General features: G+C 40.9%; 1 protein-coding gene and 1 long non-coding RNA gene across 18 annotated transcripts in view; one reads left to right on the top strand and one right to left on the bottom strand.

Moving 5' to 3' along the window:
• Window positions 1–3,314, top strand: part of LOC111742017 — a 7,469-nt gene extending 4,155 nt beyond the window's left edge. Inside the window, exon 2 of the long non-coding RNA XR_002781141.1 lies at window positions 2,224–3,314. This is a non-coding gene — a long non-coding RNA (uncharacterized LOC111742017). The remainder of the gene's footprint in view (window positions 1–2,223) is intronic.
• Window positions 3,315–5,818: 2,504 nt separating this feature from the next.
• TPM1 (tropomyosin 1) overlaps window positions 5,819–22,524 on the bottom strand; it is a 27,736-nt gene continuing 11,030 nt past the window's right edge. For 4 of the 17 annotated variants that reach the window (XM_011363384.2, XM_011363381.2, XM_011363378.2 and 1 more), the window contains 7 exons: window positions 20,270–20,403; window positions 18,082–18,199; window positions 16,752–16,822; window positions 16,418–16,493; window positions 15,388–15,450; window positions 15,034–15,103; window positions 5,819–7,159 (listed from right to left, as the gene is read on the bottom strand). In XM_011363384.2, coding sequence (XP_011361686.1) covers window positions 7,077–7,159; window positions 15,034–15,103; window positions 15,388–15,450; window positions 16,418–16,493; window positions 16,752–16,822; window positions 18,082–18,199; window positions 20,270–20,403 — 615 coding nt within the window. In that variant the 3' untranslated portion in view covers window positions 5,819–7,076. Of the gene's footprint in view, window positions 7,160–7,185; window positions 7,315–8,055; window positions 8,400–11,784; window positions 13,551–15,033; window positions 15,104–15,387; window positions 15,451–15,899; window positions 15,976–16,417; window positions 16,494–16,751; window positions 16,823–18,081; window positions 18,200–20,269; window positions 20,404–22,524 lie in introns of those variants that run through there. The other 13 variants (XM_011363386.2, XM_011363382.2, XM_011363389.2 and 10 more) reach the window with 9 other exon arrangements.

The following is a 22,524-nucleotide window of genomic DNA, read 5'->3' on the forward strand; positions in this document are numbered from 1 at the left end:
CTCAGGAGAGGCTGCAAACACAGATGAAGCTTCACTAGCTCACCTGCCGCTCACCTTCTGCTGTGCTGCCCAGTTCCTAACAAGCCACAGACTGGTACCAGTCTATGGTCCAGGGACTGGGGTCCCCTGCTCTAGGGTAAAAGCAAAGGTATAGTAAGACCAAAAATTAAAAAAAGAAAAATTAAATGGCATAAGACAAGGAGTGGGGAGTGGGTAAGAGCGGAGAATTTAAAAATTAAGTCCAGCAGAAAAAATACCTACAATAAAGAACACAAAACTTGGTGGCCAGAGTAAATAGCAAAACCAAAGCATTTATAAATGAGCAGAGATCTTGTTTCTAAGGTTTGAGAAGTAAAGGTGAGTTGTGAACTGCCTGTAGCTTGAGTACTGAGAAAATTATACAGCTTGCCTAAGTGAGCCTTTTCCAGTAAAAAAATCTTCTAGGAAAGGGACATAATGTCTGTTTCGAATGCATTCCTGTATCATTTACTCTCAATTTACCATGCAATCATCTTATTATTTTTAATGTGTGTGCATTGCTTACTCTAGATTACAGACTCCTTGAGGGCAAGAAGTCTATTTTATGCTTTTCCTATATTGTCCTACAATCCCCAAACTATAGTCCCTAAAATAATAATGTGTGCTTAAGTAGAAATATTTTTAGTCTCATAGGCCGATTCATGTATAATCTTAATTGTCACATATTCTCTAGTTACTGGGAGACGATATGAAAGCCCTTTCTGTATTTAAGAGAAAGAGAGCAGAGCAAGGGGTTCAAGAAATAAAAAATTGTAGCCAGAGCGGGAAGAGAGAACACAAGCCAGAAACAGTAGACATTCTGGATAGGAGTTTTCAAGCAGAAGATTAGTGATTGAAAAGATGTGAGCAGTTTTGCCAGAATCTGAGACTAGAAACACTTCACCGAGGCACATTTTCTTTACATTTAGTACATTCCTATTCCTGGGCCAATTGTTCTGCCTTGTTCCTTTTTAATTTCTTGGGAAAGTGCTAAGGCAGACAATCTTGGAGTGTTCTAGAAAGGGGTAATTTCTGAGAACATAGTAGGAAGCCAAATCAAAGAATGAGAGTCTTAAAGCTGAATAAGCCAACAGTTAATCACGTCCTGGCTGGGTTCCAAAATACATCTATGCTAGCCATCCCTGTGAAGCCAGCGCCCACCTTAAAAATGAAAATGAAGAACCCTACTGCCCAAGTGCTGAGTCACAATTCCAATATGCTGATCGCTGGGCTTTTAGCAATAATATTTAACTGCTTTGAGACAGTGACAGGGCTCACTTCAGATAATGGTATTGAAGGGGTTCAGAATGGGCCTTCCCAGGAAGTGACACTTTGGCACATAAATTATTTTGAACTGAAGGCAATCAACACCCTATGAGCTCATGAGACACTTACCTTTCCCTTAAAGGATTTAAATTTGGGCCTTTCCCATAATAAGAGTTATTACTAGAGATAACTTTTTGATTTATCTATAAGGCAGGGCAAATATCTAATTACTAAACATCTGCTCTTCTTACCAACCTACGAATGACCTACCACCCCTCTGAAGCCCTAATGTGCCTTACCTCAGAATGCCATATATACCTCATTTTAACCTTCTGTCCCTGAACCTCTCCTGTATGTGGAGTCTCTGACTCTCTCATCATGTATGTGAAGTTCCCATATATACATATATAATTAAGTTTGGTTACTTTTCTCTTGTTAATCTGTCTCATGTAGGTATATTATTAGACTAACCAAAAGAACCTTGAAGGGTAAAGTTGCTTCTTCCCCAAGTGTCTTTGACCACAGCAATTCAAGTAGTTACTTGGCAATTTGTTTTTACTGTGAAACGTGGTTTTTAAGGAGGAAATGGGCTTGGAATGGTGTGCTGATGCGAGATGTAGTCAGCATCGGAACCCGGCTCATTGGAAGGCCATGGGCCTATGTTATTCCATTGCATGTACCTGGGAGTTTAATACTTGATTTAGGAGTCTAAGCTCCGGAATAAGAGTTCCACTGGAAAGGCAGTATTCCAAATCCTGAGTATTTCATGAGTTGAAAACAGATCAGGACTCACGACTTTCTCGCCCCATCTCTATTCAGCATCCACCCAGAGGGAGCTGACTCCTTCATGCTTCCTGCCCAGCCATGCCCAGCTGGCCCCTTGGGAGAATCATCCCTTGGTCACACACACAAAGGGCTCTTTACCTTTTCCATCATTAGCTTTCCTCTGGAGACAGTGGATACTGAAGCGGTTGCCAAGCGGTTCCTCAAGAATGAACAAGGGCTGACCTGCCTTCATTTATGTCTGTGGCAAGACCTACGAGCAAGATTCCATATTCTGTCAGCTGACTCGGCAACACATACAAATGCAGTTTGAGAATGAAGCAACAGAAACATATTTTCAAGGGCTGGTGTTTTGCTTAAAAATGAAATTTGAATCTATCAGAGATATTCTTCACCTCCTGTGTACAGGTGACTATCAACTCCGGAATTGTTACTTCAACATTTGTGTCTGGGCCATTCGTCCGATCAACAAATGTATTTCAAATCTCTTCTATGTATGGGGTGGCATTGTAATGCAATGAATGGTGTGGTCGGGGTGTTACTTTCAGTAACCCTAAGGACCCAATAGGAGGTGGGGAAAGGCTCAGGGCTGAACTGAAAAGGGACTGGAGGAAGAATAAGAGCGAAGGACGACATTCTACACACATCACCTGGTTTTAGTTCTCAGCCCAGTGAGGAAGCACACAAGCATGTGAAGAGGCAAACCATCTATCTCCTTTACGGATAAAAATATTGCTGCTCTAATGGTAAAATTAACCTAGGGCACACAATGAGTGGTGGAGCAGGATTTGAAGCTGGCCTCTCTGGTTTCCAAGACTCACACTGGGCTGCTTGCCCCACATGGGAGCTGAACTCCATAGGGTTGAACTCAACTAACCAAATGACTTTGTGCATGCAAGCCAATAAACCTCTCTGGGCCTCGGTGAGTATAAGCCTTCTTCCAGCTCTGAATCAGCATTTTAGTTAGAGCATCAGCCCTGGCAGGCCCTGATAAGGCCTTGACTCGACTCTTTGTTCTCTGTGGCCTTAGTAAAAGATGGAAATAAAACTCTCACAGGCAGCAGGAACCAGTCTTACCCTCTAGGTCAATGCCCATTTGTCAAAAATTTGGCAAAAGTTTTATTCGTATTAGTGAACCATCAACATAGCTTCATTCATTGTTTGACAAACAGAATTTATGACATCTGTTGGAGGAATGTAGCTCTGAAAACTCTCAATGTCAAAAAATATATATGATAGAAAAAACACTTCTTGCACTGCTTGACATTCTTTTCCAAACCCCTGTCTCTAATTCTAGAAATGATGGCTTCCTGAGCACCCCAGTGCTTTTTTAAATTGGAGAATTCAGATTTTTTTTTTCTGTATGTACATCTGACTGCAGACTGAAAAAAAAAAACACATCTACAAATCGTGTTGACAAGTTGAAAAAGTGGTTAACATACACTCAAATATTTGTTCAAGTAGAAAAAAAGACATTTCTTTATTCCCGGAGAAGAAAAAAATCAGGCCAAAGTATTAAACTCCAGAGGATACATACCAGCATACACGAAATTTAAATTTTGTTTCTGCTAACAGTATCTTGAGGAGCAGTAAGAAGGGGAATTGTTTAATGGCAGTCTCAAAGTTCAGAATGTATCCACGAAGTGCTTTCCTTTGAATCCCAGTTAACAGATTGTAGAACTCTCATGACAAATTTAAACATTTTTGGAAGGTGCTTATATTCTTCCCCTTAGCCTTCCTCTGTGGAGTTTCAGTGTTTTACTCTGAACAGGGCAACTTTTCCAGCTGTTCATTCTGAAATCTGGACCTGCTGAATTTCAGGAATGGAATTTAGAGTGTGAATCTTGAATTCTTTCTTTGTACTTCATGGTTTTCTAAATGGTGACCATATCGGCTTCCAGCCTTGGCATTGCCATACTGAAGAGCCCTAATCAATCTCCCCTGACCTCACAGAGCGGCATGTTCGGTTTATCACACTGGCTCAGACCCAAGGAGACAGGGTGCTCTCCCTTTTCTATTTATCAGAGATTAGATAATAATAATTCTTCGAAATGGCATGCCTTATTTATTTCATCTGACCCCTGGGACCTAGGGAAGAAGTTAAACCACCCACTTGTGATCACGTCAGCTGCAAGCTGACTTAACCTACATCTTCCCAGTTTCCTCCCCTCCCAGATGTACCTGCTGCTTCATCTGTTTCTACTTATGTCTAGTAGTTGCTTTTCTTCTGCTGTAAAATGTTGGAAACATTTAAATGGAGGAAGAATCCAAATAGGGCTTTGTAGTTCCACAGGCCCGAGTTTGGAACCTTACCCTACTACTTGTGAGCTATGGAACTATGAGTAGGTTTACTCAGCCTTCCTGAGCCTGTTTCTATATTCGTACAATGGGGATGGATGTGAAGCTGAAGTAACACTTGTCAGTGCCTATTACAGGTTCTGGCATATGGTATCTGAGGATAGCATTAATCATCATTGTCATAATTTGGGGCAAAGTTAAGTGTTGTCCCAGCTTCATCAAGTTGGATATTAAATACCCTCTGTGGTGGTCTCTGGAGCACACGAAGCAGGTTGAGGACAGCAGCAGTTAATGGTCATCAAGAATGCCCCAGGTGCTGTGCTATGTACCTTATTACATGGGTTATACATTTGAGTCTCATGACAATCACCTATGAGCTAGGTACTAATCTTTTCTGTATTTCATAGATGAAGAACTTCAGATTTAGGGACTTGACAGGCTAGACAGATAGTGAAGAGGAAGCCAGATCTGGCTCTCAAAGTGAAAAGTGCTGGGTGAGAGAAGTGAAGAAAGGCCTCTATGACTACAGTGAGGTAGAGGCATTTCTTGCCTACTGAGGACCGGCAGGGGTGAGCCTAGGGGTGGTGAAGATGTGGGAAGGTTGAGACCCAGAGTGTTAATTTGTCTTGAGCAGGGGACAGCTTTTCGCAAGCGGAAATTAGAAGTCCAGGCTCCAGACTTTTATGTGGGTTCTTTGCCTTACACCTACTCTTTCTGTGGAGAGAAAATACCTGGTCGAAGGGCTTAGAACAGCTACAGATATTGAATATTTTTCAATAAATAGTACTCGTGCATCCAAACGAATTTTCATTTATTTCAATTCTACTGTGTTGTTTACTTTTCATGAGAATGTCCTTTTTTCTCCTGCAGCACGAGTCTGGCCAACTAATCTTGTAACCTATTTTTATTTGCTTAAAAGTCTTTAAGAGCAACTTATGATATTTTCGGTTTCCAAGTCTGAGAAAATGAAGACGTATTGAATTTAGAACTCACCAAGAGTTAGAAAGCAGAAAATCACAAAGACCCCTTAAAGCAATACCTTTAAGTAAAAATCACACTGCTGGGGGACAGTTTTAGTGCACTAACCCACAATTTGTTGATGTGTGTGCATGCCACTGCTGAAGACTTAGCTAATATTTGGGGGGTGGGGGGAGGGGAGGAGAAAGCTAACTAACCTAAACCAGTAAAACTACTATAAAAGGTCTCTAGTATGTGCAGATATATATCAATGATATGGAGAGTCTTTTGGAAAGGGTCTTTCCTGTTTGGTAACAACTTTAACAGACCAAGGGGATATTGCCTTGAGTACTTCTGGGGAGATAACACCTGAAACCCAGTTTTTCCCTGGACTTTGGGATATTCTTTTGCTTTAAATCATTTGTGAGGGAAGGTAGGTCGATTACACGATCTAAAGTTCACAAAGTAAAAACATACAAACAACAGGACCACTAAGTTTAGAAAATGGCCTACAATGTGCATTTTATTCCATATCATTATACAATGTTTACACATACAGTAGTCCCCCCTTATCTGCAGTTTCACTTTCCTCGGTTTCAGTTAACTGCAGTCAACCACGGTTGGAAAACATTAAATGGAAAAGTTGAGAAATAGACCATTTGTAAGCCTTAAATTGCATGCCATTCTGAGTAGTGTGATAAAATCTTGCACTGTCCCACTGCGCACCGCATCATCCTTTGGTCCAGCGCTTCCACGCTGCGCACGCCACCCACCCAATGGTCACTTAGTAGCTGTCTTGGTTATCATATTGACTGTCATGGTATTGCAGTGCGTGAGTTCAAGTAACCCTTATATTTACTTAAAAATGGTCCCAAGGCGCAACAGTAGTGATCCTTTCGATTTGAATATGCCAGAGAGAAGCCGTAAAGTGCTTCAAGTGAAGAGCTGTGTGTATAGGAACAAAGATAGCATATATAGGGTTCTATCCGCGGTTTCAGGCATCTACTGGGGGTCTTGGGAGCTATCTCCAGTGGGCAAGGGGAGACTACTGTAGTTATAACTCTTAAGAAAATGTTGTTTCTTTACCATTTCTATGTAGTGCCTAAATCTTTCACTTTAACATGGAGAAATGAAGAGTGGAAATCCACATCGAATGCCATCCTACCAGTTGTAATGAGCTGCAAATGTGCCAGTTAGAAGGAAATAGTCTTAAAAGAGCAGTGTGGCTTAAAAACCCTTGGCTTTAGTGAATTCAGGCATACAGAATTTATACTCTCATCTCATAGTAAAACTCAAGACAAAATAAATTATTGTTGGACAGAATTCAAAATTGTATGCCATTGAATGAAAGACCACAGTGGGCCTTTTGTTTAAAGTAGCACCAGTCCACACCTGATTGCTTCCAACAGTAATCTTCCTGTTGAACATATCGTTGGCACTTTGAGTTGAAATCTTTCTGCTTTAGTGAGGGTTCCTAGATTAAGTATACTGTGTTGCTAAACTCTACAGAAGTGTGGCAACGGCAGCTTGGGAAATGGCACATTTAAATCATTATTGCTCTGACCGGGCTTGCCTCTGTGTGTGTGTGTTTTCCCCACCCCTCAATCTAGTCAGTATTTGTGGGTGTTTCTGTGACAGTGGTAAAAGTAAATAAAAATGCATTTAAGGGGTTTCATGATAAGCACGGTGTTTAAAAACAGAACAAATCACAACAAAAACAACATGAAAGAATGTGGTCGCAGCTAAGGAGGTTTTCACATGTTGTTTAACTCCAGTAAAGTCTGATCCAGCATCTGATGCATACTAAGGTTTTCTTCTTTGGCATGAGCCACTTTCTCTGTGGTGGGATTAGAAAATTAAGTCATGAATAGCTGCACTTTGGACACAATGGTGGTTTGTACATTTAGGCAGGCAAACATCAATCGCAAACACAGGATAAGATGATTAGGACTAGGCATGCTTGTAAGACATTACTCATCTCCAGACAAGGACCTACAAAGAAGAGAGCCATCTCTGACCTGAAAGAACTACAGGCACAGCAGGTTCTCACACAGCGGTCAGGCGAACCTTCACCAACAATCCACTCTGAGAATAAAATGCAGGTGGGTTTGGTGAAGGTCCACTGGTCGTGTGCTGTGGGAACAGGGAGAGGTGCTTGCAGCACTGAAGTTAATAACAGCAGACATTTATGAGTTGCAGGCAGTTTAAGGCCTGGGAGTTGTGCCGTAACAATCTCACAGAAAACAAAGATGACGTAAATTGGTTTTCTGACAACTTTTGGAATGATTTATTTCTGTTGCTCATTAAAAAAATCATCAACGTTTCATGCACACTTCAGTAGGGCATTCTCTTACTATTTTTATAGCATTCTATTTATCATCAGCATGACATTCTCACCAAATTCCAACAACACCGTTAGACTGAATAAAAGCATACCTTTCAGACAATCAGGGACTTGACATGAGCTGCTGTTTTCAAAAGCTATTTTGCCCAAGCATAGGTACATTTAATCATATTTCAAACACTATATTAAGAAGTCAAGAATATGAATATGTAATAGGAATATATATTATATATATTATATCCTATATATATAATATATATATGGTTATACACATACACACTCCACTGCTTTGGCTAACTTAAAAGTTCCCTGTAGGAGATAAAAAACATTTTTTGGGGGGAGTGGGGTTTTCTTCACTATGTATCAGTTCAAACAAGAGGAACTACCAATGCAAAGAGGAGTGCTTGTTATATTTATTCCTATACATAATGCATATATTTTACCATAAAAGCTTTTTTGGGGGATTAAATAGAACTGAAATATTCCAGATATGAGGAAAATGCAGCCAAGACCAGCCTTTCGGCTGAATCCTTTCATGTACATTTCTGCAGAAAGCAACTGTTTTCAACCCTATAATTGAAGGTATGACAGACAGTTTTAGATTTCCTGCCCATGGGCTTCATTCCTAGAATTCGGCCCAAGTTCTTTCCCTCTTAAGTTTAATCCTCATTCAGGGCCAGCTTTAGTTGGTTAGTTAGGCGGCGGTTTTGCTCAAGTTGCTGGTAGAGTTGATCTGTACAGGTCAGCAAGCAGGTTAGCAGAAGAGAAAGAAGAGGCAGAAGAGAGGTTAGCTGGACTTGGAGAGAGGGAGTTAACAGACAGAACACAGATACCTCAGGCACTGGTCACTTGCTGAGGTTACCCTTACCCCATGGTCATCTGTCCTGTGTCCAAGAAGGTAGACGGCAAAGGCCCGGCAGACTTAGGAAAAGTCAGTATTTTTTTCTTGGGGATTAGGGAGAGGGGTGAGGGAGCAACAGGGTACAAGTAGGAGAGAGTGGGCGTCCCTCTTGCACCCCACTACAACCACTGTGTGAACCAAGATGAATGCAGTTTCTAACAACAGCCTGAAAAACTGAGGCAAGGCTGGAGGCGAGCCCAGCACATCATCTACTCCGCGGTGGGGCTCAGTGGAGATCTTATGGTGAAGCCTCGACTGGCCCACTTCTGCTCACCTCTTCCAGGAACTCTTTCATCATCACTCCCAGGGCTGGCTTTCCTTTCAGGTGGTAACTCGAGGGGGCTACCACTACTGCATTAACACTTTTCAAAATGCAGAACTAAGTTCCCTGTTGCCCAATCAACATAATGCAGGGTGCGAATTCTGAACTCTCATCTAGGTTTGATATAGGGTGCTACCCTCTCCAACAGCCAAAGAACAAGCACTTATCTCTACTCAAAACTGACATAAAATTTACCTGCTTCCTTCTTGAAGATGGCATTCATGTTTGGTGCTAGATGTATATGTATAAAATGAGCAAAACTTTGGACATCTACAAGGAGACCAGTGTGATAGAAATTTTACACATCGGCATTGTAATCTGCTCACATGGCAAGGAAGCCAACTATAAGAGTCAGTCCAAGGGATACCCATACAATGAGGAGAGCCTGGCACCAACACAAAAAAGCTGATGGACACATGATTGTTTTGAATGATGGTGACAACCTGGACCCAGAAATTCTACTTAGGTGATCCTGAAAAGCTGACGGCCCTACTCCTGGGGAAAATGAAAATGTCCGGTCTCTACTTCCAGGTTTGTTGGAAAATTGAGACATTATTTTAATTTTCTCTTATAAGTGGTAGAAGATGGGGAAGGTATTATATTCATTACACTTTCCAGCCTGGAATATCTCCGGCCTTGTCCTCTTTGCTCATCCAAATTTTCTGAATATTCAAAACCTTGGTCAAACGTTACTTTCTCCAGGTAGCTCCCGGTCAGAATTATTCTTTGATTCTGAATGCACACAATCTTTTAGTTCAGACTATCTTCCCATAAGATGCCCAGCTCATTGAGGGCGACGAACATTTCTGGTTCACCTCTTTACCACATCCTCACTACCTTCTACAGTTGTCTTGTATATGTCATATGCTTGGGGGCTGCAAAATCTAAACCCCTCTAATACATTCACAATATGGCATGGGATAACTATTGCCACGGGCAGGCAGGATGTCTGTTTGCTGAGCCAATGTTTGGCCAAGCTAGAATGGAAGAACTTCGGAGAAATTCTAGAGAATCCAGAGGATCAGTGTGAATTCATCTTAAATGACGGCTGTCCCTAACACATCCTCCCTTGGACCTGCTCCACTTCAGCTGCCATAGAGCTGGTATGCCTGGGTGAGGGCAGGGACCAGAACTGTTTATATGTTTGGAAGTATTTTCCCCTCCTGTTCTACCTTCCAGATGTCTGGGGCCTCTAGAACCCTGACTCAGCAATGTTTTGGGTTTGGTCCAACCTAGGTTGTTGCAGCAGCTGTAGCTATGGCCTAACACACTAAACTAGAAGCCTGGGCTCTGACAATTTCTTGGTAAAATCAACTTGCTATTTAACCTCTTGTGTACCCATATACCTTCTTGGGCTATTCAAATTTGCCTTCCCAATCCATCAGTTTCCCATTTCCTCTTGTAGGATATACTTATAGAAAGTATGAAAGTCTCTGAGAGGGAGAGTTTCAAAACAATAGATGTGCTTTCAGAATTAACTGAATATATGCTCAGCAGAACTTACAGATTTGTCATTTAGTCTATTGTAGGAAGCACTCAGAGAAGGGCCAACTTCTATTACTCTGAATTTAAAAAAGAACAAGGCAGGACTCATACTCGAAAACAGGCCCAAGGAGTCTTAGGAAAAGAACATAAAATTACAGAAGTCTTTATATTCTCAAGGGAGAGACACTGTCCAGAATCTAAATTTTAAAAAGTTTACTGTAGCACTACTAAAATAATTTAATTTACAGCCCTCGTAAGCAGAGTGTTAATCATCTGCTCTGAAGTCTTTGATATTATTTTCAGCTTGTCCAAATTTATCTGAGTATAAATTGAGTATATCATATATATCAAATAGTAGTACATCAAACCTCTTAGGCTAACAAAAACTGCACACAGATGAAATGAAGATCACCCACACTTAAAACACAGGAGAGATATAGTCAGATTGTTGAAGACAAAGAAATGTTGGGAATTAGGAAACAAAAGTCCACATCATTTTAAAGTTCTAATTTTGCAATGTGTTTTTGGCAAATCACTTAATTGCTGTTTTTGAGTTGAAATAGCAAAGCCCAAACGAAATGTAACTATATTTTGAAGCATTTCCACTACTTTTTTTAGAGGAAAAAAAGAATCAATGTCAATGGCTATACATTAAACATATCCACAATTTTTTTTTAAAAACCAAGTATTATTGCAAAGATTATGTAAGTAAAACTTTCCTAAAGAATACATGATGTGCTTCAGAGCACAAAATTAAACCTCAACTTGAACATAATCATATTTAGAAAACCTAAGATGTCATCTCATGATAATAAAGGTGGCTGAGTAATGAATATACTTTTAAAACGTTTTAACTCTTCTTTGTGTTGTAAAAGGAGGATCGACAATCACCTACACTTACATGGTTTGGATCCAAGTTCTTTCTCACCTTTCCCAGTGTATAAACTCCTAGTAACGTGGGATGGCTATGGCATTCATCATGAGCACTTCATTGGTTAGCCTCCACCTCCAGAGGAGGGCCACCTAAGCAGCAACAGAGAGGGCTCACCACGTCCCAGACAAAACCTCTGGCGGAAGAAGTCACTGCTCCAGGTGGATCTTCAGACCCCAACAAGCAGTGTGTCCTGTGCAGAGGTCCTCAGCCCAGACTACATACTAGAACTATCACGATCTCTTAAAAACAAACAAAAAACCCCCAAAAAACAAAAATAAAACCCACAAATGCCCAGGGCCTCATTCTAAATTCTGGAAACCAAAACTCTGAGAGGGACCCAGGCATGAGTATTTTTATTTTCTCAAAGTTCCACAAGGAACTACTGTCTTAAAAACTCTTGATATTAATGTATAATGTTCAGAATGAAAAAAATAAAAAATAAAAAACCCAGCAGCAGCCAAAAATTAACCCTTATATGCATGAAGCAGATTTGTAGTTTTATTCAGTGTTGAAACTAAAATGTCAATAAATAAGAAGTAAAAAGAATAGCAAACAGAAATAGCTTACACAGTGTTTATTTTACACTGAATGAAGAGCTTCTGTACAATAGAAAGCACAGTGTGCGCCTGGCCCTAAGGCAGGATGCTAAAAGAAAGAACCAGGGTCAGCTGGGGAAGAGACAAACTGCAGAGCTGAGAGAGGCGGAACATCCAGCTTGATGAAGGGGTCTTGGGAGAAGTGAAGCAAAGAAACTTATCTGCATGAAGAGAAAAGGTGGGAGAAAAAGAAAAAAGTGGCACAATGGAAAAAAAGGAAAACCAGACTAACAGATGAGAGCAGCACTTGAAAGAGCTGAGAAGCAGACATGCAAAACCTGCTGCCAGCTGCACCTGCGGGAGGTCGATCCCTGCCCCACCTAGGGTCTGGACCGCCCTCAGGTATCACAAGCCCCCTCAGGGTAAGGGTCCATCTTAAGACCCAGGAACAGGTTTTACAAATAAATTTTGAGCTAACCCATCTTGTAGTATATTTACTCATACTTGATACAAGTTTTCCCCATAGAATCAGCATGTTTACGGTCTCATGGAAAGACCAGAGATAGGGGAGAGGGGGGCGCTTTCTCTAGTTTCCATAGTGACCATCCTGTCTCTAGGGTAACATGGAGATTCTATAAGCTGTAAAGCAGCAGGCACGGGCCACACCCTTCAAGCTACCATTTTTCTGCATGGGTGAAGGAAGGACAGCTGGGCCTGGAAAATGAAATTTCCAGCTTATGTGGAATTCAGTGCCACATTATCAGGGTAAGAGAACCCTCTGTGAAACACTCCAGGTTAGATTTTAAAGAGACAGAATAAGTTTAAAGTTTAGGTTTGGTTAGTAATATAGAAATTAGTTGTGTGTGCTCAAGGTTCTCATGAGAACAAGACTATTTACTCCATCTCTTAGTGCCTCACAGTAGTAAAAGCTGGGCCATTAACTCCCAAACTCATATTGTGCAATTTGTGTTTTATGTCCCATTTCTTTGACACAAGTTGTGGTGCTTGTTGGGGGTACTTTAATTCCCTTTATATAAACACAGAAAATTAAAGGCTTGGCTACTCAGGAGAGTGTTTCTCTCTAGAATTCTTAACAGTGAGGAAGAGGTGATCTTTTAAAGCACCAGTCTTTAGGCTGTAGTGCACCAACTTCCTGTCCCTCAGACCCTCAGTAACCTGACTCTTTAGGGTTCTTAAATTTTACTTTTTTTTTTTTTTAAAATGATCATTGTTAATTCAATCTCAGGAAACCAATTTTTGATATTTCTTTGGGAAGTTCCTGCACAATTGCATGACCTCCTAATTTTACTTGAGCCTAGTTTAATTTCCTAAAAGGACAGTGCTCCAGTCTTTCTTATTCCAGATCACGGCTCAGTGGGAATGATCTAGCCTACGGATCGGGAAATGAATGAATTCTGAAAGGAAAACGATTTGTACAGACACTTAATTTACTTGGCCTTTATATTAGTAAAAAGTGAAAAAACAATGGCTATCCTAGATTATGCAAAGAGAGTAGGCAGAAAGGTGTAAAGATGGAGATTCTGGAAGCACAGAAAGGAGCAGCGGTGAGTTTATCATATTAGCATGAGGGCGCGAATGTGAGCAGGCAGGGTGGGTGAACATTTACATGGAAGTCATATCGTTGAGAGCGTGGTCCAGCTCCTCGCTGATGGCTTTGTACTTCAGTTTCTGAGCGTACAGCTCGTCTATGACGAGGAAGTGGAAGGCAGAGGTGCAAGGACATGGAGAGTGATCAAGAGATGGAGGGTGAGTGAGGGTGGCATGGGCGCCATCCCGACACAGCAGCAAGAAAAGGGCAATGCATGAAGGAATTGGTGCCGCAGCAGGTGGCCAATGCAGGACGCGTGCGTTTTGTTTTTAAACGAATTGAAACAAAAACAAAAAGAACAAAACCCATTAGAAAATAAAACAAGAAAGACGCAATATGAAAATCATAACAAATATGGTAGGTATATCAGTAAACCACGTTAAGTCCCGAACAAAACCACAGAAGGCTGCCTCCTGGCCGGGTAATAATAGAATGTCTTTCTTTTCTAGAGCTATATTTTAATTACACTGGAGTAGTCAGCCACCTGCAACTATAAACAGTGGAAAAATATCCAAGGGCAGTGTTTTGGAAGAACAGTTTGTGACTATAGTCTATAATCCTTATCTGGCTCCACCTTCAAACCACTGACTTCCTGACCAAAGGAGACCACTGGGATATGGACTTCTTAGTGCCATTTAAACTACTCCTTGTGGTCTTCCCAATCAAGATGCCCTGTTAGTGGTCCAGGAGGCTTGACAAGCGAGGACAGCCACACTTTTTATGGTGGTGGTGTGCCAAGTCTGCAATTTAGTTTTTGCATTGATGGCTCTGTACTTTGCTATAGTTGAACAGTTTTGCAACCATTTGTCTTTCTCTCTTCTCCACTAGCTTAGTTACTACCTACACCAATCCCCAGGCCCTTCTCTAGCTCCTTCTTCCTTGGATGTATATGTTTTATGCATTTTTTCTTTCTTTTTCAAAACTGACCACAAGCCTTCAATCTCAACATTTTGGATTTCTGTGAGACATATTCAGGATTTCTCAACATTTAGGATTTCTGAGTGTTACTACAATAAAACTTAAATTAGGGGAAAAATGTTTTTAAGTATAATTTCAAAATATGATGCCCTATTATCCCCCATTCCTCTTTCAGAATACAGAGCATTTGCCAAGATAACTAATGACAAAAACAAAAAACAAAAAACCAAAAACCCAACCCAAACCCTTCTTCATACTTGGAAGAAGATGGGTTGTGTCTAAAAACAAATCTATACCATTCTGACAATTAGGAAATATTACTAACGATAGAAAATATACCAGTCATTCTCACATTCTACTACCTTACCCGCAATGAAAAATAACCCTGCCACACTTCTGAGGAGCGTAAGGCAAAACTGGATGGCATCTGCTGTTACAAAAAGAGACGTGTCCCGTCTGGTGGCTAACAGTCATCTGGTGAGCAGAGGACTCAGGTCCAAGAGTTTAAGAGCCACAGAATGAAAACCCCAAGGACAGACAGGAGGAATGTGCAAGAGCAAAGAAGTATATATCAAGGTTGATGCATCAGGATTAGAAAATCATTTTGCCAGGTCTATATTCAACCAAAAGGATTAAATTAAAAACAAAACTGAAGATCTTACCTTCTAGGTCATCAATGCTTTTCTCCAACTTAGTTACTGACCTCTCCGCAAACTCAGCCCGAGTCTCAGCCTGTAATGATTTAATTTATTTCAATCAAAATAGGGAAGTTTTAAATTTCCAGTAGTAGCTACGAATATAGAGAATGGAAATCAAGCACAGCATTCATAAAATGGGTCAGAAACTACTTGTCGGTCAGTACAGTGAGAGCTGGCAGCTACCACAGCACATGTACTCCAAGAGCACCTTTGAATTTCATGATGTGAATAGTAACTTTAAAATGAAAAAGCTCTGACCTGCTCCACAAAAACAAACTCATTTAGAATTCAGTTGGCTTCACCCAACACCCATATTACCTCCTTCAGCTTGTCAGAAAGGACCTTGATCTCTTCCTCATATTTGTCTTCCTTCTGCGAGTACTGTAATTAGAAAGAACGTTCCAGATGTCAGGCTGCAGCTCACTCTATACTCTTGTCTTCTAATACAAAGAAAATGCCAGCCCAGCCAACAGATGTTGAGGCTCTCTCAGGAGGTAATGGAGCCTCTGAGATCAAATGGCATACTACAATATAGTCTCTGTTTTCCTACCTATTGTTTTACATGGGATAAGAACAAGATAACATCCATTTGGCACTTGGCTTAAATTAAATTGTTACAGATGACTCACATACTCAAAATATATTCTCTATTAAAAAAAAAGAATCTGTTATCCAATAACCATCAAGAAATCACTTCAAAACAATGCTATTTATTAAAATGCCTAATGGACTACTGCTTTCATTGGTACGACCTTAGAAGAGAAAAAGCGAGTGTCTTTTGAGTAGCTCTTAAAAGGTGTCTTTTCCCCCACACCATGCTCCTGGCCTACCTTCTCAGCCTGAGCCTCCAGTGACTTCAGGTTGTTCGTCACAGTTTTCAACTCTTCTTCAAGCTCGGCACATTTGCTAATGTTTTCGATCAGAGGCAGAAAGGGTGGGAGACAAGCCAAAGGAAGGAGGAGAGAAAAAGGAGAGGGATGGGAAAAAATGAAAACTGAGTCCTAGAGAACAAAGGGCTGCCTTAAAGTAGCCAAATCATCAGATACTAAAACACTCAATTTCGCCACAGACACTGCCCCCCAGCCTTGCAACAGCAGAAAGGCAGGGTGACAAAACCCAACAACTTTGAAGTGTGATAATTTGGCTTCTTTTCTGGCTGCACCAAAGAGCATTTCTGAAAGAAAACAAAGGAGCATAAAGGACCCAAAGAAAGCACTTAAAGCAAGATATAAGATAGCAGAGGGTATAGTGAAGGTGCAGTTGTTATACCAAATGAACCAGTAGGTATTGGAAGCTGAAAGACATCTGGGTTGCAGTTAAACCTAAAAACCACACAAGTCATCAGTACCTTATCCTCTGCAGCCATTAATGCTTTCAAGGTCTGATCCATTATTCTTAATTGTTCTTCCAGCTGTCGAACTTGGCTGTTAGTGGACACAGGAAATGCACAAGGCCATTCTCAAAATCAGTGTGCAGGTAAGGCATGCAGTGATACACGCATTCATACACAGACACCCCGCACAAGTCCTCCGTGTTCCAGACTCATGGCTCGTCTACATCAAATGAGCACATAAGAAGCCCGGAGCTGAAACAGGTAAATGTGCAGCTGCCAGAAGGTCATGCTGTTTAGTCACTGCTCTGCGGCACCCCACACACGGCCTCCTGGAGCCAGGCCTGCTTACCCTTCTGAGAGCTCAGCCCGCTCCTCTGCACGTTCCAGGTCACTCTCAATGATGACCAGTTTACGGGCCACCTGCAGCAGGATAAACACAATACACACGCACCATGGGGTTTGCAAGCTTTGAACAAGTGGGTGTGGGGGTGGGGACTGGATCCATCAGCCCCTAAAAGATCTTGTTTACACACAAGATGATCCTCTTTCCCATGGACTGGAGAGAAGCAAGTCTCCATTAGGAGTCCCAGTGGAGAGGAGACCAGAGGCTTCTGCTCACAAAGACCCAGAAAGATTGGTTATGAGTGGGCAGTCTCATTTTAAGTCTGACCCAGGTGAAGTCTGTATAATTACATAGCAGCCAGACCAAAGTGTGGAAGGAGGGAGAAATATGAAATTCATCATCTCAAAAATAGAGACATGACACATTTTATGCTGTAAAGGTAGGGGCTGCCAAGAGAGCACTGAAAATAATCCTGAGAACTCCATCGATTTAGAGTTCTGTACCTCAATCTCCTTTTTTGTGGAGGAGGTTAAAAATGCCAACAGAATAGCAAGAGACGCTGACAGGAGATGAGCTTGTGAAAAGACTAATGAAGTTAAATTTTTGTTCAGTGAAGAAAGGAACTGAGCGAAGAAGGGATCTTTTGAAGTCTTTCAAAATTAGCAGGCATAGTGTAATCGGGAAGTAGTAGTGGTAATAATAATGATAATAATAAAGGAGAGTCAATGACATTTCAAGATAGCCATGGTACACTAAGGGCAAAACTAAAACCTTAAGTCTTATTGGCTCTGTTACCATAGGAAGTTGTTTTCATGGGGCCATCACCAGAAGCTGATTCAACTATGAACCTGTGTTGATAATGAGATTCTACCACCTTGAGGAGAAAGGAGGACAGATTAAAAATGTCCTCCATGAATCGACTGAGCGAGTGCATTGTCTTATCTCTACAAGAGCATGGTCCATAACACCACATTGTCTGAACTGGACTGTGCTAATGAACCACACCAAGAACTGCTTGCACAGTGAAAGCATGAGAGGCTCCTTCCACAGACAGAGAGGCCCAATTCTCCCTTCTCCTGGCCACAGCTTTTTTGTCCTGGTCTTTTGGGGAAGCTTTGGTCTTTTCCAGTGCTACTGACTTCATGATGAAGCCTGGGATCCCCTAAAAGGATCAAATAAGAATCATTTTGTGGAGACAAAGAAATTCTGCTTCTCAAAACCACTCATATCTGCCAAGGAAGCAGATCATTTCAATTAAGAATGAAAGGCTGTATCCACTGATCCCTGCCCCCTGCCACTGCTGGGGGTCTATGAAGCTTTGGGTCTAGGATCTGACCTCTTCATACTTGCGGTCAGCATCTTCAGCAATGTGCTTGGCCTCTTTCAGTTGGATCTCCTGAATTTCCATTTTCTCCTCATCTTTTTGGGCTCGGCTTTCAATGACTTTCATGCCTCTGAAAAGGAAGACAAGTAACAAGACCCAAGATTTAGAGCTGACCTCCACAGACCCACACTGTACTGCAGTGGTTTGTGAGGCTTAGTGTAACCAGCAGACCAAAACAGAGCACAGAGCTACTTTTATTTTCTAAGCCATGAAGCAAGAGTTTCCAGAGCTGAAGGCAGAAAGATACACACTTCTGTTTATTGCGAACAAAACTTCACACTTTCGGTACTGGTGAAACTGTCCAGGAATCTAATGTTGAATGAAAGGTAACATGTCAGAATTCTGTTTGAAACTGGGAGGCAGGGAAACAGGAGAGCCAACATGCTCTACTTGCTGTGTAAATAATGGGATTTCTTCCCTTTCCTGGTGGGAAGCTCCAGCTTGAAAATGTACCAATGTTAGAAAAGCAAATTTATCTTGACGTATTTCCTCTTACAAAGAAGGTAGCTGTTCTTACCTCATCTGCCACAAATGTACATACTAGATTGAACCATATGAAACTGCTGATATTTGATCATGTCAGACCTATAAAAATAGCAGTTTCATATGGGCCATCCTAACACTTTAGATAAGAAACTGTGTTTTGCCTTTAATGGAAATCTTTCATAGCAGGGGTTTTGAGAGACAGGGTTAACACTACCTTTTGAAGTTTTGTTCGCTGATGAATACGTATGAATCCTATGGCATAATGTTAAGATTTGGAAAATTAAACTGATCCAAATTGCAGACTTATGGAACAACTACTTGTGTAAAATGGTATTCACTTACCAAAATCTAACTAGGCAATAAGGTAAATAAACCACTATTTTTTGATGAGGCCCTACAATGTATTTTAGTAGTTCTGAGTTCTAGTCTTGGCTCAGCCATAAGTTGGCTGTGAGACTGTGGGCAGGCCACATCAGGCTTAGTCCTAGTTTTCTCATTTGTAAAACCAGGGGACTGGAGTCGATGATCTCTGAACTCCTTTTTATGCCAAAGTCTAACATTGCCAGATTGCCTTTTAGGTTCACTAACAAGTGTATTTCAGGAAGAAGTCAGCCACGAAACCACTGTGGTATGTGTACACTGTTAGAGATGATGAGTCATCTGAAAGAATTCCAAAACTCTTGGTTAGAGAAGAAACTATAAGCAGCAATGAATAATGAGCTGAAAACTTTAGCTAGAGTCTTTAATCCTAAAGTCTGAAATCTAACTTTATCTATGGTGGCAGTGAGCAGAAAGTTACTTCAGAGATGGCAAAATGGACAAAATAAATGACTGCATTCACCTGCTCAGGTGTCCTGAGCCATCCCACTACTTTGTCATACCTCAAGCAACGGAACTCTCTCTCTTCTCATGGAGTCTATGCCATATGAATACATTAACTTCAACGGCTGAGCATAAGAGACAATGCCTTCTAGGATACACGAAGTTGTGCTAGTCTATATGACCACGGTTTTCCTTCACTGTCACAAAGCTGAATCTTGGAGCAATTAAGTCAGTGGGAATGGGCTCAGAAGACACGAGTATCTGATTATATTTATATGTGCATGTGTCTTATCAGCATTACTAAGTCCAAAGCAATTTACTTTTGCAGATCATATTTCTGTTTTATCTGTGCTTTCTTTTTCACCTGTTTGTTGGGCTATTTGACAACCGATAGTCCACAGTTCACTTAACTAGGCCTAAGCCTCCTTGGTAGGTTTAAAAACAAAGTTATCTTTTAAAAATGCATAATTGCTTTGGGGTCAGCAGGAATGAAAGAACCATTATACAGCCCCAGAATTTCTTGTTTATACATCTATCTTCCTTGTTGGATGGTGAGCTCTATGAGGACAGAAATAAGATCTTTGTCTTCTTTGTAATTGTGGGGTTTAAAGCCCCTATGTACTTTGCCTAAAAACACCCATGTTAAACAAACAAAACCAATAAATTAACCACTAATGTTAAATTAAAACCAGTCAAATTATACCTAGGATCAAATGAGGAAATGATCTCAAGGAACTGCAAAATTCTTGAACCCCACAGATCAAAGAAGCTCTCCCATTCCACCAGGAGGAAAGACCCATGCTAAAAGCTGGGCTGGGTGAGGTGCCCTCACCTTTCACTCTCATCCGCTGCCTTCTCGGCCTCCTCCAATTTCTGCAAAGCTGTTGCCAGACGCTCTTGGGCACGATCCAACTCTTCCTCAACCAGCTGGATGCGCCTGTTCAGAGAAGCTACATCGGCTTCAGCCTAGGCAGAGAGAGTGAAAGGTATTTCAGAACTGGGGAGAAAAATGAGGGTAGTGCCTTTAGGAAGTGGCTGAGAATGAAACACTGATTTTAGACAGAAAGCCTGGGCCTTGTGGTAATACCTTTGAGTGCATTATAAGCCCTGGTCAACTCTGGAGTTCTTGGGTACGTTCATATACTGATTTATATAGTGACTGTCCACATTTGTTTATATACAAATCCATACACAGCACTATCATTGGAAAGATGGACCCTTAAATGCTCTCTTGCTGGGTTCCTTTCTTCCACAGATTTCAACACACTGGCTTTACTTAACGGAGAGCTTCATTAAAGCCACCTCGCTCACTGGGGGCCTGAGGTGTAGACAGGGATAACATGACTTTACAGAAAGAGCCAGAAACCAGATTCGGGAGGTCTCAATCCTCCTTTCTTCAGACCATTTTCTCAAAGGGGCCTTATAAAAGAACTAAAATATTTCAAAATGTAGTGGTTCTAAAATATACACTATACAGACACAACTAAATTCAGTACCCTCCCACTTTCAGTAACTCCTTTAGAGTAACTGGTAACACTGGAACAGGGCCAAGACAAATTTCCCTAGTGTTTCCGACATAAGCCTACTGGAATTTCTTACAAGTCAAGGTTGCTACAAGAAAAGTTTCAAACTCCTTAGGAGAAAAGTAGTACAGATCTGTTTTTATTTGTAGATGTTTCTTTCTTGGGGATGCAATGATTATCTACTGTTATAAGCATCTGTTACTATGAGCCTCAAAACATTTGCAAGACTGCGAGGGTCCATTACATACACTTGAATGGGTGGCTGTTTAAATATTATGCATTTAAATGAGAGATGGAATTTACTAATCAGACATCATTTCTTCAACTTCACCCATTTTGAATGTCTGCTTATCATAGGGTGATGGGGGTTTTCAGGATACATGGAAAGTTTTCTAAAAGTTACAATACACACTTAGGGACCTATGTTAGTTCTCTGTCTACATTCTTGTCTTCTTTACTCAACTATAAGCTTCTACGTGCAGGGAATCATGGTTTCCTGTAGAGTATGAGCTCAGAAAATGTCTACAAAATAGTAAAATCAATCTTATTTAAACAAAAGCAACTTTCTTAGCTTGTGAACTCATGATATACACAGTTTGAAATGCACATGCAGTTAGAGAGGCTGTGATTATGGCCCTGAATCAAAGGAATATGAGAACATTCAGTTCTTAGCAGCTAAAATCTTACAAATCTAGATGAGCAAAGTTTTATTTGGGAAAGAGAGGTGATTAGGGCATTTCCAAACATGGTGAAGGACTTTTTAAAAAAACATTCAAATATACTTTTATCTCATCAAAAATTAACCATGTAGTAATAATTGGTTGATAGAGACAGGGAGCAGGGGGAAATGAGAAATGAATCTGAAGGGGGGATGGTTTACAATTGTATTGGCCCAAGAAGTAAATCATTATTGGTGCACAGCTAGTAATGGGCCTCGCTAAGTCTAAAAGGCAGGTGACTTGGTTTTTTTGGAGAAGGGGTGAGGGTAATAAGGACAACATTTCTTAAATATAGGAAACTGCCTCTTAAAAATCTTTAGTCCTATTTTTAAAAATTGGGAGGAGAATACATTAAGGTTATAGTTTTGGGTCATGTTTGCTTTCTTCACTTTTCTCTACTTTTCCTTTCCAGTAAAAATTCTATTCTTTTATGCGTGGGGGAAATAAGCAACTTCGAAAGTTAAAAACAAAAATGAAGAACAAAAAAGAAACAAACAAAAAAACTTCAGTAGGGTTTCTAGATCATGCATTCAAAAATATTCCCTTCTTTCCTTATAATTATTATTTAAAAAATAAAGGCAAGTATCCTTGTTACAGGTGGTCTGGCCAGAGAAATGTCACTGAGATTTTCAAAGATGTTTTTTGTAGCCACCGCTTTCTAAGTTCCCTGCTCTGCTTTTCATCTGGGCCCCAGCCTTCAGGACTTTGTACTCATAGAAAGGAGACGTTACAATCTGGGGAAGTAAACTTCCGGGTGACAAGCCAGTCTAGGTCCCCAGCTTCCCACACAGCTGGGACATGAGAGAGCAAGGAGAGAGCACACCATGTTCATTTCTGCCTCTGTG

The sequence above is a fragment of the Pteropus vampyrus genome, unplaced genomic scaffold (assembly GCF_000151845.1).
Source record: "Pteropus vampyrus isolate Shadow unplaced genomic scaffold, Pvam_2.0 Scaffold85, whole genome shotgun sequence".
NCBI lineage: Eukaryota > Metazoa > Chordata > Mammalia > Chiroptera > Pteropodidae > Pteropus > Pteropus vampyrus.